The sequence below is a fragment of the Schistocerca serialis genome, chromosome 11 (genome assembly GCF_023864345.2).
Source record: "Schistocerca serialis cubense isolate TAMUIC-IGC-003099 chromosome 11, iqSchSeri2.2, whole genome shotgun sequence".
Lineage (NCBI taxonomy): Eukaryota > Metazoa > Arthropoda > Insecta > Orthoptera > Acrididae > Schistocerca > Schistocerca serialis.
Window position 1 is genome coordinate 77,665,376 of NC_064648.1, and position 14,890 is coordinate 77,680,265.

General features: G+C 42.1%; 1 protein-coding gene across 1 annotated transcript in view; it reads right to left on the reverse strand.

Annotated features, from left to right (window-relative positions):
* Positions 1 to 8,048: 8,048 nt before the first annotated feature.
* LOC126426465 (speckle-type POZ protein-like) overlaps positions 8,049 to 14,890 on the reverse strand; it is a 159,754-nt gene continuing 152,912 nt past the window's right edge. Inside the window, exon 4 of the mRNA XM_050088378.1 lies at positions 8,049 to 8,442. Coding sequence (XP_049944335.1) covers positions 8,049 to 8,442 — 394 coding nt within the window. The remainder of the gene's footprint in view (positions 8,443 to 14,890) is intronic.

Sequence of the window (14,890 nt, forward strand, 5' to 3'; positions counted from 1 at the left end):
AGATGGAAGTCCCCTTCTGGGGAGTGCAGTCTACTGGTGCAAATCATTTTCATTTGGCGCCACTTCAGTGACTTGAACATGGATGATGATTAGGCACCAGCTGCTGGTACTGCTGTTACATAAAGCTGCAGTCTTCAAATCCACCACATTTATGTCTGATGACACCAACACTTGGTGCAGTGAAAGGACACACGAAATGGGCCATATGGTAGGAATATCTAAGGAATAAGCACATTATACTGAGTATGTTAAGAGCAGCAAACTGAAATAGTCATGTGGAGCCATTATTACTCAGTTGTTTCCATTTTGGCTCAGACTCAAACTTGAACACTTGTTTGTCCCAGTTTTAAACATTTACGTATTTTTTCTAACAGCAGTAATGCTTAACTGTTGCTGCCACAATGAAAAATCTAAGGAGCAAAAGTTACTTTTGATGGGTAAGCACCTCAAAGGTCCAGTAAATGTTCTCACAGTAGTAAGAGGTGTTTTATGCGTTGAAAAACATCGACACACAATGTTATGAAGTATTAATATGATAGGGCAAATTTATGTGGCTGGGCATATATTTTCGATACAAGTTCAGGATATATTATGTAGTGTGGCATTTTAGTGTCGTCAACGCATTGAATGTGTACATATTTCTATAGTTTTCACCCGCAGATAAGATTTATGCACAACAACGAGTCATTGCCTCCTATCATACAGGTCTCCAAATCATTGTCTTTATTTGAAAGAGGTCTTAATAGCGAACTACCAAACCATTGCCTATATCAAGGAGAATGAGAATCTACATTTAATACTTCAATTCCAAAAGAATTAACAAAGATTAAACAAATGGCAAAGAAAAATAAAAGTACCTGAAAGATGTAGTCACTACAAATATTTCAGTGAGTGATAAATCTTGAATTTTTCCATATATCATAGCCCACAATTTGATATACTTCTCGGGACACTGTGACGCACTAGCAAGCCAATTCCATACGTTGCCACAGGGCATTCTGTCCAAACGCAGAACCGGCAATATCACCAACTGCAGTACAAACCCTGAAAACAGCAGTGATCTTCCCTTCTTTTCCTGCACAAAAAGGATTGCGACATCTCGGCACTTCTCACAGAGCTAGCGAAATGATCTCGCATTTATCTCTCTGTAGCATTAGGCCAAGTTAGATGCAGTAATCGAATGCATACTTCAAGATGCAAATGAAACAAGAGAGAAATACAAGATACTTTTCAATAGGATAACATTCACAAAACTGCAGGCAACCTTGCAAGCAAACCTTGCAGTAAACAACATAGTCATGTGTGAGCTTTGGAGCCTTTTGCACATATGTTGGTGATAAACATTCTGTTCACTACAGATATTCCCGTCATCCTGCCCTGTGGCTACACCATACCACTTGCTCCCTCGTGCGACCAAGGCGCAACTGAACTGTACTGTCACAGTAACCTGTTTCATAACAACGAACGTACTGCTGGTTTATATGTTGCCCATACGTCATGGGAAAGCACAAAATAATGGAAGCAGGCTAATAGAGTGGCGGTGACACAGGCACATTTTGGAGCCTCATAGGCTGGAAAGGAAACCAATAATCACTCAGTATGACTGCAGGGGGGTCTCTTCTAACATGTGGAGCTTGCTGGTGGCTATCGAGCATGCAGGGTACAGTCGTATGTAAATTGTGGCTCACATCGGTACGAACGATACCTGTTGCACGAGTTCTGAGGCGATCCTCAAGTCATACATGGGGATGACAGAAGGTTAAGACTGCTGGCCTCGCCCACGGGATGCAGTCTTCGTTGCAGATTTCTGTACCTCCATTATCGAGTGGAGATTTGTAGGTTGAACTCCCCTTGATAGGTCAGGGGTGCACTACACAAAGGAAGCAGCTACTCAGGTTGCAGAGTATTTGTCGAGTGCAGATGGGATTTTTAAGGCTACACAGTAATCTGAAGTACTCTAATGAACACTCGGCAGTTTATTCACAGCAAGGAAAGCCAAATAGTGCTCAGAATAAAGACACTTCGACAGTCAATTTTATCAAACTGTCTAAGTATTCGTAACAAGCTACCAGAATTTACCGCCCTCCAGGAAAAATTCTCGCACTGAAATTATTCTTTGCACTGAGAGCTGGCTGAAACCCTAAGTGGAAAGTTCTGAAATATTTAGTAAGTGGTGGAACTATATCGGAAAGACAGATTAGGGCCATAGGATGGCGAGTTTTCATTGCATTCGACAAGGATATTGCCTCTCTTGCCCTCAAAGTTTAGTGTGACAATGAAGTCGTCTGGTAGCATATAAGATGTATATGTGAAATGAATTGCTGGATGTTTTTACCGGCCTCCTGATTCCACTGTGGCAGTTCTAGAGTAATTGAAAGAAATTCTGCAGTCAATAGTGTGTGAATACTCAGATCATATAATACTAGTAGGAGGCGACTTTAACCTGCCGAGTATAGACAGACTTCTAAGGATTCATTGGGAAGGGTAGAGAGAGGTAGAGGCAGAAAGTCATGCGAAACACTTTTCAACACATTTTCTGCAAATTGTCTTTAGCGGCTAGCTCAGCAGCCCACACAATGGAAATATCTGAGATCTTGTAGCTACAAATAGGCCAGACCCTACGACACTGTCCGTGTAGGAACTGGGATTAGCATCATAATGTTATTATAACACCTATGATTACAAAAGTTAATGTTATCAGTCAAGAAAGTAGAGTGTGTCTGCTAGATAGAGCAGATAAGTAGTTATTAATATCTTACTGAGACAGTGATCGGCATCACTTAGTTCAAATAAGATGGATGTAGAGGAATTATTGGCAAAGTGTAAATAATTGTAAATCGTTGTCTGGGTAGTTACGTGCCTAGTAAGTGGATAAAAAAATGGAAATGAACCACCATAGTTCAGTAATGAAACGATGAATGATGCTGAGGAAGCTAAGGCTGTTACGCTGTAGGTGGACGCACAAACGACGACAAATGAAAGTTTAGAGATTCGTGCGTCTGTGAAAAGATCTATGTGCAAAGCATACAAATACAAGTCACACCTAGCAAAAGATCTGGCAGAGAACCTGAGAAAATGCTGGTCGTACGTAAAATCGCCAAGCAGGTGTAAGGCTTCCATTCAGTCCCTTGTTTACCAGTGTGGTGTGGCATTTGAAGGTAGCAAAAGGAAAGTCGAAGTTTAAAATTTCACGTTCAAGAAATCATTGATACAGGAGAACAGTAAAAACATACAGTCATTTGACCTTTGGACAGACTCCCGTATGGACGACACAGAAATAGGCATACATGGCTCAGAGAAGCAACTTAAAGATTGAAAACAAATAAATCGCCAGGTGCGGATGAAATTCCAGTTCGATTTTACAGTGTGTACTCTACGGCATTGGCTCCTTACCTAGCCAGTATTTACTGTAAATTTCTCGCTCAGTGCAAAGTCGCAACTGACGGGAAAAAATGCGCAGGTGACTCCACTACATGAGAAATGTAAAAGAACGGACCCTCAAAACTACAGACCAATATCCCTAATTCTGTTTGCTGCAGTATCCTTGAACTCATCCTCAGTTCGAATATCAAACTTTCTTGAGGATAAGCATCTTATGTCAACGAATAAGCATCGTTTTAGGAAACATCACTCATGCGAAACTCAGCTTGCTTTTTTCTCACATAATACACTGAGAAATATGGATGAAGGGAAACGCATATATATCTACATTTCCGTAAAGCATTTGCCATGGTGCCCCAATGCTGGCTGTTAACGAAAGTACGAGGATATGGAATAAGTTCACAGATACGCGAGTGGCTCGAAGACTTCTTAAATAACAGAACTCATATGTTGACCACGACAGCAAGTGTTCATTAGAGACAAGGGTGTCGTTTGGAGTGCCCCATGGAAGTGTGATAGGACCGCTCTTGTACTCTATATACATAAATGATTTATATCTAAAAACAAAGATGATGTGACCTATCAAACGAAAGTGGTGGCAGATCAATAGGAAACAAACACAAAGATACACACAAAATTCAAGCTTTTGCAACCAACGGTTGCTTCATCAGGAAAGAGGGAAGGAGAGGGAAAGACGAAAGGATGTGGGTTTTAAGGGAGAGGGTAAGGAGTCATTCCAGTCCCGGGACAGGAAAGACTTACCTTAGGGGGAAAAAGGACAGGTATACACTCGCACATACACACATATCCATCCACACATACACAGACACAAGCAGACATCTGTAAAGGCAAAGAGTTTGGGCAGAGATGTCAGTCGAGGTGGAAGTACAGAGGCAAAGATGTTGTTGAAAGACAGGTGAGGTATGAGCGGCGGCAAATTGAAATTAGCGGAGATTGAGGCCTGGTGGATAACAGGAAGAGAGGATACATTGAAGAGCAAGTTCCCATCTCCGGAGTTCGGATAGGTTGGTGTTGGTGGGAAGTATCCAGAAAACCCGGACGGTGTAACACTGTGCCAAGATGTGCTGGCCGTGCACCAAGGCATGTTTAGCCACAGGGTGATTCTCATTACCAACAAACACTATCTGCCTGTGTCTATTCATGCGAATGGACAGTTTTTTGCTGGTCATTCCCACACAGAAAGCTTCACAGTGTAGGCAGGTCAGTTGGTAAATCACGTGGGTGCTTTCACACGTGGCTCTGCCTTTGATCGTGTACACCTTCCGGGTTACAGGACTGGAGTAGGTGGTGGTGGGAGGGTGCATGGGAGAGGTTTTTTTCCGCTCCCGGGACTGGAATGACTCCTTACCCTCTCCCTTAAAACCCACATATTTTCGTCTTTCCCTCTCCTTACCTCTTTCCTGATGAAGCAACGGTTGGTTGTGAAAGCTTGAATTTTGTGTGTACGTTTGTGTTTGTTTGTGTGTCTATCGACCTGCCAGCACTTTCGTTTGGTAAGTCACATCATCTTTGTTTTTAGATATATTTTCCCCATGTGGAATGTTTCCCACTATTATATACATAAATGATTTGGCAGACAGGGTGAGCAGCAGTCTGCTGTGTTTTGCTGATGATGTCATGGTGTACGGTAGGGTGTCAAAGTTCAGTGACTGTAAGATAATACAACTTAGACAAAATTTACAGTTGGTGTGATGAATGGCTGCTAACCCTAAATGTGGAATAACGTAAGTTAATGCGTATGAGTAGGACGAACACATACAGTATTGTCCAGCTTGACAAAGTCAAGTTTTTTAATTATCTGGGTTTAACGTTGCAAAGCAATATGGAGTGTGATGAGCCCGTGAAAACTACGGTAGGGAAGGTAAATGGTCGACTTTGGTTTACTGGGAAAGTTTTAGGCAAGTGTGGTTCACCTGTAAAGGAGACCACATACAGGACGCTGGCACGACCTGTTCTTTAATACTGCACGAATGTTTGGGATCCGTAGCAGGTTGAATTGAAGGAAGACATCGAAGCAATTCAGAGGGCTGCTCAGTTTGTTACTGGTAGGCTCGAACAAAACTTACGTGTTACGGGAATGCTTCATGAACTCAAATGGGAATCCCTGGATGGAAGAAAGTTTTCTTTTCGGGAAACACTATTGAGAAAATTTAGAGAACCAGCATTAGAAGCCGATTGCTGAATGATTCTGCTCTTGTAAACATGCATCAGGCTTAAGGACCACGAAGATATGATACGAGAAATTAGGACTCATACAGAGGCGTACAGAGAAACTTTTAGCCTCGCTCTATTTGCGAGTGGAAAAGGATGGGAAATGACAAGTGGCAATAGAGGGTACTCTCCGCCATGCACCTTACGGTGGCTTTCGCAATTATCTATGTAGATCCAGAAGTAGATGCAGATTTCTGAGAAATGGGAAGAAATCACACTTAACTAATGTACCGTTCTACACTCCAAGTTCCATTTCTAAATGTAGAATTTCAACTCTGTAGTGTACACATAGGAAGGCAGTCACAGTTACATGGTACAGAGGGGTTTCATGTTACTGACTCCTCAAATGCACGACTGCAACAGAATGTACAAGACCCAAATTGCAGCATTAATTTCTGCGCGCGCGCGCGCACACACACACACACACACACACACACACACACACACACACACACACACACACACACACACACACACACACACACACACAGAGTCACTCACGTGTGTGCAGTGACTGTTTCCTGCAAAATAAATTACTAGTCCCTCCACTTTTGGACCACACAAATGCTCTCCAGCTGTGTACTGAAATGATGAACAGCTAGTTGCTTGAAGTTTCTTTATTCAGCACAATGACCAGCTTCACGTTTTATATTCAAACCATATCTAGCTAAATAAGAAAATAGTGCTGTGATGAAGCAAAGTCATAGGAGAACTCAGATTCTAAAAAAAATGGCCTCAATTAATAATACGAACAGTTAATGGTGTAAACTAAAGAACTTTTAAGAAATTTGAGTTTTATTCAACAAAATAAATTACAGTGTGGACTTTGCTTCTGAAGACAGTGTATTAATTGGCCAGTAGGTTCAAATTAAATGTGCAAGAGATCTCCAGTGTCAATTACCTTACTTATAGCTAATTAAGGTTTGCACCAACTTCTGTTCTGTGCGATTTGTTTTTGGAGAATGTGAGCAAAACACAAATTTTCTAGTTCTTTTTATTAGCCAGGCAGGATCCGCAGAATTTTCAGCATTGCCATGCAGTGTTTTATTAATTTCATACGAAACAAGAAAGACGCTGCTTGTATACATATTAATTCGAGTTTTTAAAACAGTAATTACATACCTGAAGACCAGGTCAAGATTTGTATATTTATGTTGTTACCACGTAGTGGATTCTCTGGAGTGTTACGTTATTTAATGCAGTTGTTGTGTTCCACATTTTGTCGTCTGTGACCACATACAACTTAACTGAGAACAGTGATTTACTTGGAAATTTTACGACCGGGAACGATACGGTTATGCCTTCCTCTAACTAATTCTACGTTGAAATGTGCACGTGCACGTGTGTGTGTGTGTGTGTGTGTGTGTGTGTGTGTGTGTGTGTGTAATAAAAATGGAAATTGTGTTTCGATGAAGGAAGAGCCCAGACCCTCTCCAACAGTAAATCTGTTTGAAAGCAAACACGAACAGAAGATTTTTAACCTCAATATGATTACTTCACATCCTATTAACATGTCCTGCCTTAAATGTATTGTGTTTAATTTACATGGTACTACAATATAATTTAATGAAGTTTATTTACTTGGCAAAAGGTGGCATGTGAATTTACCTCCTACTCCATTGCACGCATACTGGCATATCAGTAGCTAAGTATAATCTGAAAGCCGTACCAGACGCACTTGTATAATCTTATACAGGGTTATTACAAATGATTGAAGCGATTTCACAGCTCTACAATAACTTTATTATTTGAGATATTTTCACAATGCTTTGCACACACATACAAAAACTCAAAAAGTTTTTTTAGGCATTCACAAATGTTCGATATGTGCCCCTTTAGTGATTCGGCAGACATCAAGCCGATAATCAAGTTCCTCCCACACTCGGCGCAGCATGTCCCCATCAATGAGTTCGAAACGGTAAGGCTTCTGCTTTAGCCTTTTCCGTAAGATTTTCCTAACCGTGGCTGTGGTACGTTTAGCTCCCTGCTTGCTTTATTCGTCGACTTCCGCGGGCTACGCGTGAAACTTGCCCGCACGCGTTCAACCGTTTCTTCGCTCACTGCAGGCCGACGCGTTGATTTCCCCTTAATGAGGCATCCAGAAGCTTTAAACTGCGCATACCATCGCCGAATGGAGTTAGCAGTTGGTGGATCTTTGTTGAACTTCGTCCTGAAGTGTCGTTGCACTGTTATGACTGACTGATGTGAGAGCATTTCAAGCACGACATACGCTTTCTCGTCTCCTGTCGCCATTTTGTCTCACTGCGCTCTCGAGCGCTCTGGCGGCAGAAACCTGAAGTGCGGCTTCAGCTGAACAAAACTTTATGAGTTTTTCTACGTATCTGTAGTGTGTCGTGACCATATGTCAATGAATGGAGCTACAGTGAATTTATGAAATCGCTTCAATCATTTGTAATAGCCCTGTATTGTTCCTCTTACTGTGTAGGTACTTTTCCTTTGTTATCTTTTATGTCCTTTCTCACACCAGCCAGATGCAGTGCCTTTGCTGCAAAGAAACACCTGCCAATGGCAGCCAGATGGAGTGCAGTCTGCCCCGCATTATCCTTTACATCAATAGGTGGTGATGCTGCCAAAAGCATCCATATTATGAGCTGCTCGCCAGGCCTACATGCAGCTATGTGTAGAGGTGTCCTCCCAGTGGAGTCCTGGACACAGACGCCTGCCCCAACATCGATCAGGAACTTGACAACAGCTTCATGATTGTTTGCCACCGCCAAGGACAGGGCAGTGCGCTGCTCGTCACCCCTCGCATCAAGTGGTGCTCCTATGCGGACCAGGTCAAGCACCTGGTCTGTCTGGCCCTTGATGCTGCAATCCGCAACCTCTTAACGAAGAGCCGTATCTGCTCGTCTGTGAACATCCTGTAAAGTCCATCATAATTTACATGTGGTTTACTGGTGGTGATATATGTACGCACAGACGACAGAAATGCATTCATACAGAATGTATAGACGAGATAATTAGACATATCTTTCATATACCACCCATTAGAACACAGGTCATAAAAATAATGCAATGTACCGTTAAAGCTTGGTAACAGACATACTGAATCAATATTGGTGTTGCTGCACAGGAGAGGTCATTGTTAGTACATTTTTGTGGTATGTGAGGATGATATTGCAGCTTACGGCCAGCAGACCGAACCATTAATGTAATATTTGTAATACACATCACGTTAACATGTGTGGCTAATACTCAGTATTGATTTTTCTGTTCACTGCAGTACTGCCCACACGTTTACATGACCTGTATTAAAAATATTACATTACTTAGTCACTATGCTAGCCATTAACAGTAATACTATCTTCATATGCCATGTTGTAGACTTGTACATGTTTGGCCGTTATGGCACACTGTCTTATCACATGAAGATGGTTCACGTCCAGCTGAAACCAATAATCAGACAAAGATTGGTTGGCGATATAATCCTTGATGTGTATCTTGCTTGTTTTAACTTAAGACAAATAATCACAACGCACCATACAGAATAACTGTTCTGTCCGTGCTACAATTGGCTACTTCCAACCCAACTTCGTATTTTGAAACTGAAAACCCCATTTCTATTGCAGTTTCGGATTTTACACAATAATTAATGTTGTTGTTGTGGTCTTCAGTCCTGAGACTGGTTTGATGCAGCTCTCCATGCTACTCTATCCTATGCAAGCTTCTTCATCTTCCAGTACCTACTGCAACCTACATCCTTCTGAATCTGCTTAGTGTATTCATCTCTTTGTCTCCCCCACAATTTTTTACCCTCCACGCTGCCCTCCAATACTAAATTGGTGATCCCTTGATGCCTCAGAACATGTCCTACCAACCGATCCCTTTTTCAGGTCAAGTTGTGCCACAAACTTCATCATTAGTTATGTGATCTACCCATATAATCTTCAGCATTCCTCTGTAGCACCACATTTCGAAAGCTTCTATTCTCTTCTTGTCCAAACTATTTACCGTCCATGTTTCACTTCCATACATGGCTACACTCCATACAAATACTTTCAGAAATGACTTCCTGACACTTAAATCTATATTCGAGGTTAACAAATTTCTCTTCTTCAGAAACGCTTTCCTTGCCATTGCCAGTCTACATTTTATATCCTCTACTTCGACCATCATCAGTTATTTTGCTCCCCAAATAGCAAAACTCTTTTACTACTTTAAGTGTCTCATTTCCTAATCTAATACCCTCAACATCACCCGACTTAATTCAACTACATTCCATTATCCTCGTTTTGCTTTTGTTGATGTTCATCTTATATCCTCCCTTCAAGACACCATCCATTCCGTTCCACTGCTCTTCCGAGTCCTTTGCTGTCTCTGGCAGAATTACAATGTCATCGGCGAACCTCAACATTTTTATTTCTTGTCCATGGATTTTAATACTTACTCCAAATTTTTCTTTTGTCACCTTTACTGCTTGCTCAATATACAGATTGAATAACATTGGGTATAGGCTACAACCCTGTCTCACTCCCTTCCCAACCACTGCTTCCCTTTCTTGTCCCTCGACTCTTATAACTGCCATCTGGTTTCTGTACAAATTGTAAATAGCCTTTCGCTCCCTGTATTTTACCCCTGCCACCTTTAGAATTTGAAAGAGATTATTCCAGTCAACATTGTCAAAAGCTTTCTCTATGTCTACAAATGCTAGAAACGTAGATTTGCCTTTCCTTAATCTCTCTTCTAAGATAAGTCGTAAGGTCAGTATTGCCTCACGTGTTCCAGTATTTCTACGGAATCCAAACTGATCTTCCCAGAGGTCGGCTTCTACTAGTTTTTCCATTCGTCTCTAAAGAATTCATGTTAGTATTTTGCAGCTGTGGCTTATTAAACTGAATGTTCGGTAATTTTCACATCTGTCAATACCTGCTTTCTTTCGGATTGGAATTATTATATTCTTCTTGAAGTCAGAGGGTATTTCGCCTGTTTCATACATCTTCCTCACCAGATGCTAGAGTTTTGTCAGGGCTGGCTCTCCCAAGGCCGTCAGTAGTTCCAATGGAACGTTGTCTACTCCGGGGGCCTTGCTTCGACTCAGCTCTTTCAGTACTCTGTCAAACTCTTCACGCAGTATCGTATCTCCCATGTCATCTTCATCTACATCCTCTTCCATTTCCATATATTGTCCTCAAGTGCATCGCCATTGTATAGACCCTCTATATACTCCTTCCACCTTCCTGCTTTCCCTTCTTTGCTTAGAACTGGGTTTCCATCAGAGCTCTTGATGTTCATACAAGTGGTTCTCTTATCTCCAAAGGTCTCTTTAATTTTCCTGTAGGCAGTATCTTCTATCTTACCCCTAGTGAGATAAGCCTCTACATCCTTACATTTGTCCACTAGCCATCCCTGCTTAGCCATTTTGCACTTCCTGTCGATCTCATTTTTGAGACGTTTGTATTCCTTTTTGCCTGCTTCATTTACTGCGTTTTTATATTTTCTCCTTTCATCAATTAAATTCAATATTTCTTCTGTTACCCAAGGATTTCTACTAGCCCTCGTCTTTTTACCTACTTGATCCTCTGCTGCCTTCACTACTTCATCCATCAAAGCTACCCATTCTTCTTCTACTGTATTTCTTTCCCCCATTCCTGTCAATTGTTCCCTTATGCTCTCCCTGAAACACTTACAACCTCTGATTCTTTCAGTTTATCCAAGCCCCATCTCCTTAAATTCCCACCGTTTTGCAGTTTCTTCAGTTTTAATCTACAGGTCATAACCAATAGATTGTGGTCAGAGTCCACATCTGCCCCTGGAAATGTCTTACAATTTAAAACCTGGTTCCTAAATCTCTGTCTTACCATTATATAAACTATCTGACACCTTTTAGTATCTCCAGGGTTATTCCATGTATACAACCTTCTATCATGATTCTTAAACCAAGTGTTCGCTATGATTAAGTTGTGCTCTGTGCAAAATTCTACCAGGCGGCTTCCTCTTTCATTTCTGTCCCCCAATCCATATTCACCTACTACGTTTCCTTCTCTCCCTTTTCCTACACTCGAATTCCAGTCACCCATGACTATTAAATTTTCGTCCCCTTCACTATCTGAATAATTTCTTTTATTTCATCATACATTTCTTCAATTTCTTCCTCATCTGCAGAGCTAGTTGGCATATAAACTAGTACTACTGTAGTAGGTGTAGGCTTCGTATATATCTTGGCCACAATGATGCGTTCACTATGCTGTTTGTAGTAGCTTACCCGCATTCCTATTTTCCTATTCATTATTAAACCTACTCCTGCATTACCTGTATTTGACTGTGTTTATAACCCTGTAGTCACCTGACCAGAAGTCTTGTTCCTCCTGCCACCGAACTTCACTAATTCCCACTATATCTAACTTTAACCTATCCATTATACAATAATTATATACGTATGGATTTCTCAAACAATTCTTTTCCATTCGTGAACAATGTCGCTGTAATAGACAAAGTTCAAGTGTGCCTGTTTCTGCAATTTAGAACCGAAATATTTGATTCTATGTTTCATTCGGGATGTGTACGTCTACCTTTATAATCTAACGCTTGATGTTTAGGTTTGAAATTTAAATTAGTGTTGAAAATTTGATTGTACAACACAGTGCGGTTATGAAACTTCCTGGCAGATTAAAACTGTGTGCCCGACCGAGACTCGAACTCGGGACCTTTGCCTTTCGCAGGCAAGTGCTCTACCAACTAAGCTACCGAAGCACGACTCACGCCCGGTATTCACAGCTTTACTTCTGCCAGTACCTCGTCTCCTACCTTCCAAACTTTGCAGAAGCTTTCCTGCGAACCTTGCAGAACTAGCACTCCTGAAAGAAAGGATATTGCGGAGACATGGCTTAGCCACAGCATGGGGGATGTTTCCAGAACGAGATTTTCACTCTGCAGCGGAGTGTGCGCTGATATGAAACTTCCTGGCAGATTAAAACTGTGTGCCTGACCGAGACTCGAACTCGGGACCTTTGCCTTTCGCGGGCAAGTGCTCTACCAACTGAGCTACCGAAGCACGACTCACACCCGGTACTCACAGCTTTACTTCTGCCAGTACCTCGTCCTTTCTTTCAGGAGTGCTAGTTCTGCAAGGCTCGCAGGAGAGCTGAGTACCGGGTGTGAGTCGTGCTTCAGTAGCTCAGTTGGTAGAGCACTTGCCCGCGAAAGGCAAAGGTCCCGAGTTCGAGTCTCGGTCGGGCACACAGTTTTAATCTGCCAGGAATTTTCATATCAGCGCACACTCCGCTGCAGAGTGAAAATCTCATTCTGGGGACAATGCGGTTAGTCGTCACAAGAACTGGTTAGATACTACGTTTAGCATGATCCAAAAACGACGACATCGATGTAACACACTCAAGAACTAAAGAAACTGGCCAACCTGCCTAATATTGTGTGGGGCCGCACGAGCAAGCAGAAGTGCCGCAGCACGACATTACATGGACTCAACTAATGTCTCAAGTAGTGCTAGAGGGACCTGACACCATGAATCCTGCAGGACTGTCCATAAATCCGTAAGACTATGACTGGGTGAAGTCCTCTTCTGAACAGCACGTTACAAGGCATGCCACATATGCTCAGTGTTCATGTCTGGAGAGTTTGGTGGCCAGCTGAAGTGTTTAAACTCAGAAGACTGTTCCTGGAGACACTCTGTAGCAATTATGGACTGTGGGGTGTCCCATTGACCTTTTGGAATTGCGCAAGACCGTCGAAATGCACAGTTGTTACAAATGAATGCAAGTGATCAGAAAGGATTCTTACGTACGGGGCACCTATCAGAGTCGTATCAAGTGTCCCAAATCACTCCAACGACACACACCCCACATCATTAGTGTCTCTACGAGCTTGAACGGTCCCTTGCTGACAGGCAGGATCGATGAATTCGTGAGGTAGTCTCCAAACCCACAGACGTCCATCTGCTGGATACAATTTTAAACGATATTCTTCCGACCAGGCAATATGTTTCCAGTCAGCAACAGTCCAATGTCGGTGTTGACAGGCCAAGGCGAGACCCAAGGTTTTTGTGTCATGCAGTCATCAACAGTACACCAGTGTGCCTTAGGCTCCAAAAACCCGTATCCACGAGCTTTCGTTGAATGGTACTCACGCTGACGCTTTTTGAAGGCCCAGAATTGAGATCTGCATCAAGTTGCGCAAGGGTTGAACTTCTATAACATTCAACAATTCTCTTCAGTCGTCATCTGTCCTTGCAGGATCTTTTCCAGCCTGCAGTGATGTCAGAGATTTGATGTTTTACCGGTTTCCTGATGTTCACGATACACTCATGAATTAGTTGTACGGGAAAAATCAGCACTTCATCAGTACCCCGGAGTGGCTGTGTCCCATCGCTCGCACTCAGACTGTAACAAAGCCTTCACACTCACTTTAATCATGGCAACCTGCCATTGTATCAGCAGTAACTGATCTAACAACTGCTGAAGACACTTTTTGTCTTATATAGGCGTTGCCGAACGCAGCGCCCTATTATGCCAATTTACATGCCTTTGTATTTGAATACGTATGCCTGCATGTTTCTTTGGCGCTTCAGCGAATTTTTCTGTTCCCATTGGGATATTCGATGTCTGTGAGTACCCTTCCCTCTCACCATTGGGGTGCTTGATTTCACGGAAATTTTACTGTATTGCAAAGGTTGTCGTTTACATTACACCTGTAGCCGGTTAGCGGTCAGCACGAGTTATGATGATTGCATGGAAACACACTTCTAAGTCAGTCACCCCTTACTGGGATTCGAGGGTGGCCACCGAGTTCGATGTTTTCTGTGGTTTGGGGATTTACGACAATCAACCCCGTGGGATAGAGAAAAGTAAGTTACCATAAAAGTGGCTTATCTGCCTGAAATTTGAATGTCTAGCCATATTATTTGTTCTTTGCAGTCACATTTGCAACACCCCAAAAAAATCTGAACATCCAGATCAACCGTTAGGACACAAAGGTTTTTAATTGCATCATAAATGAAGCTATAGAATGAAATGTGTCGCTTTGTATGCAGCACCACCTACCACAAATGCTAAACAATGGTTTGAGTAAGATTTACGTATTTTTTGTCGTAGAATACGAATAGGCAATATAAGTAGGGGGTGCCACCCCAGCAGGGGTAGACCGGATGTGGCCTGTTGTAGCGTAGACAGATCTCCCCTTAACTAATATTAATTTCTCACCCAGAACATATATTTCTAATGATGCGTCGTTTTCGGGATATGTATTTATCGTTCCAGAACGACAATTTAAAAATTTGGGGCCCGCTTCGTTATACAGAAACAAG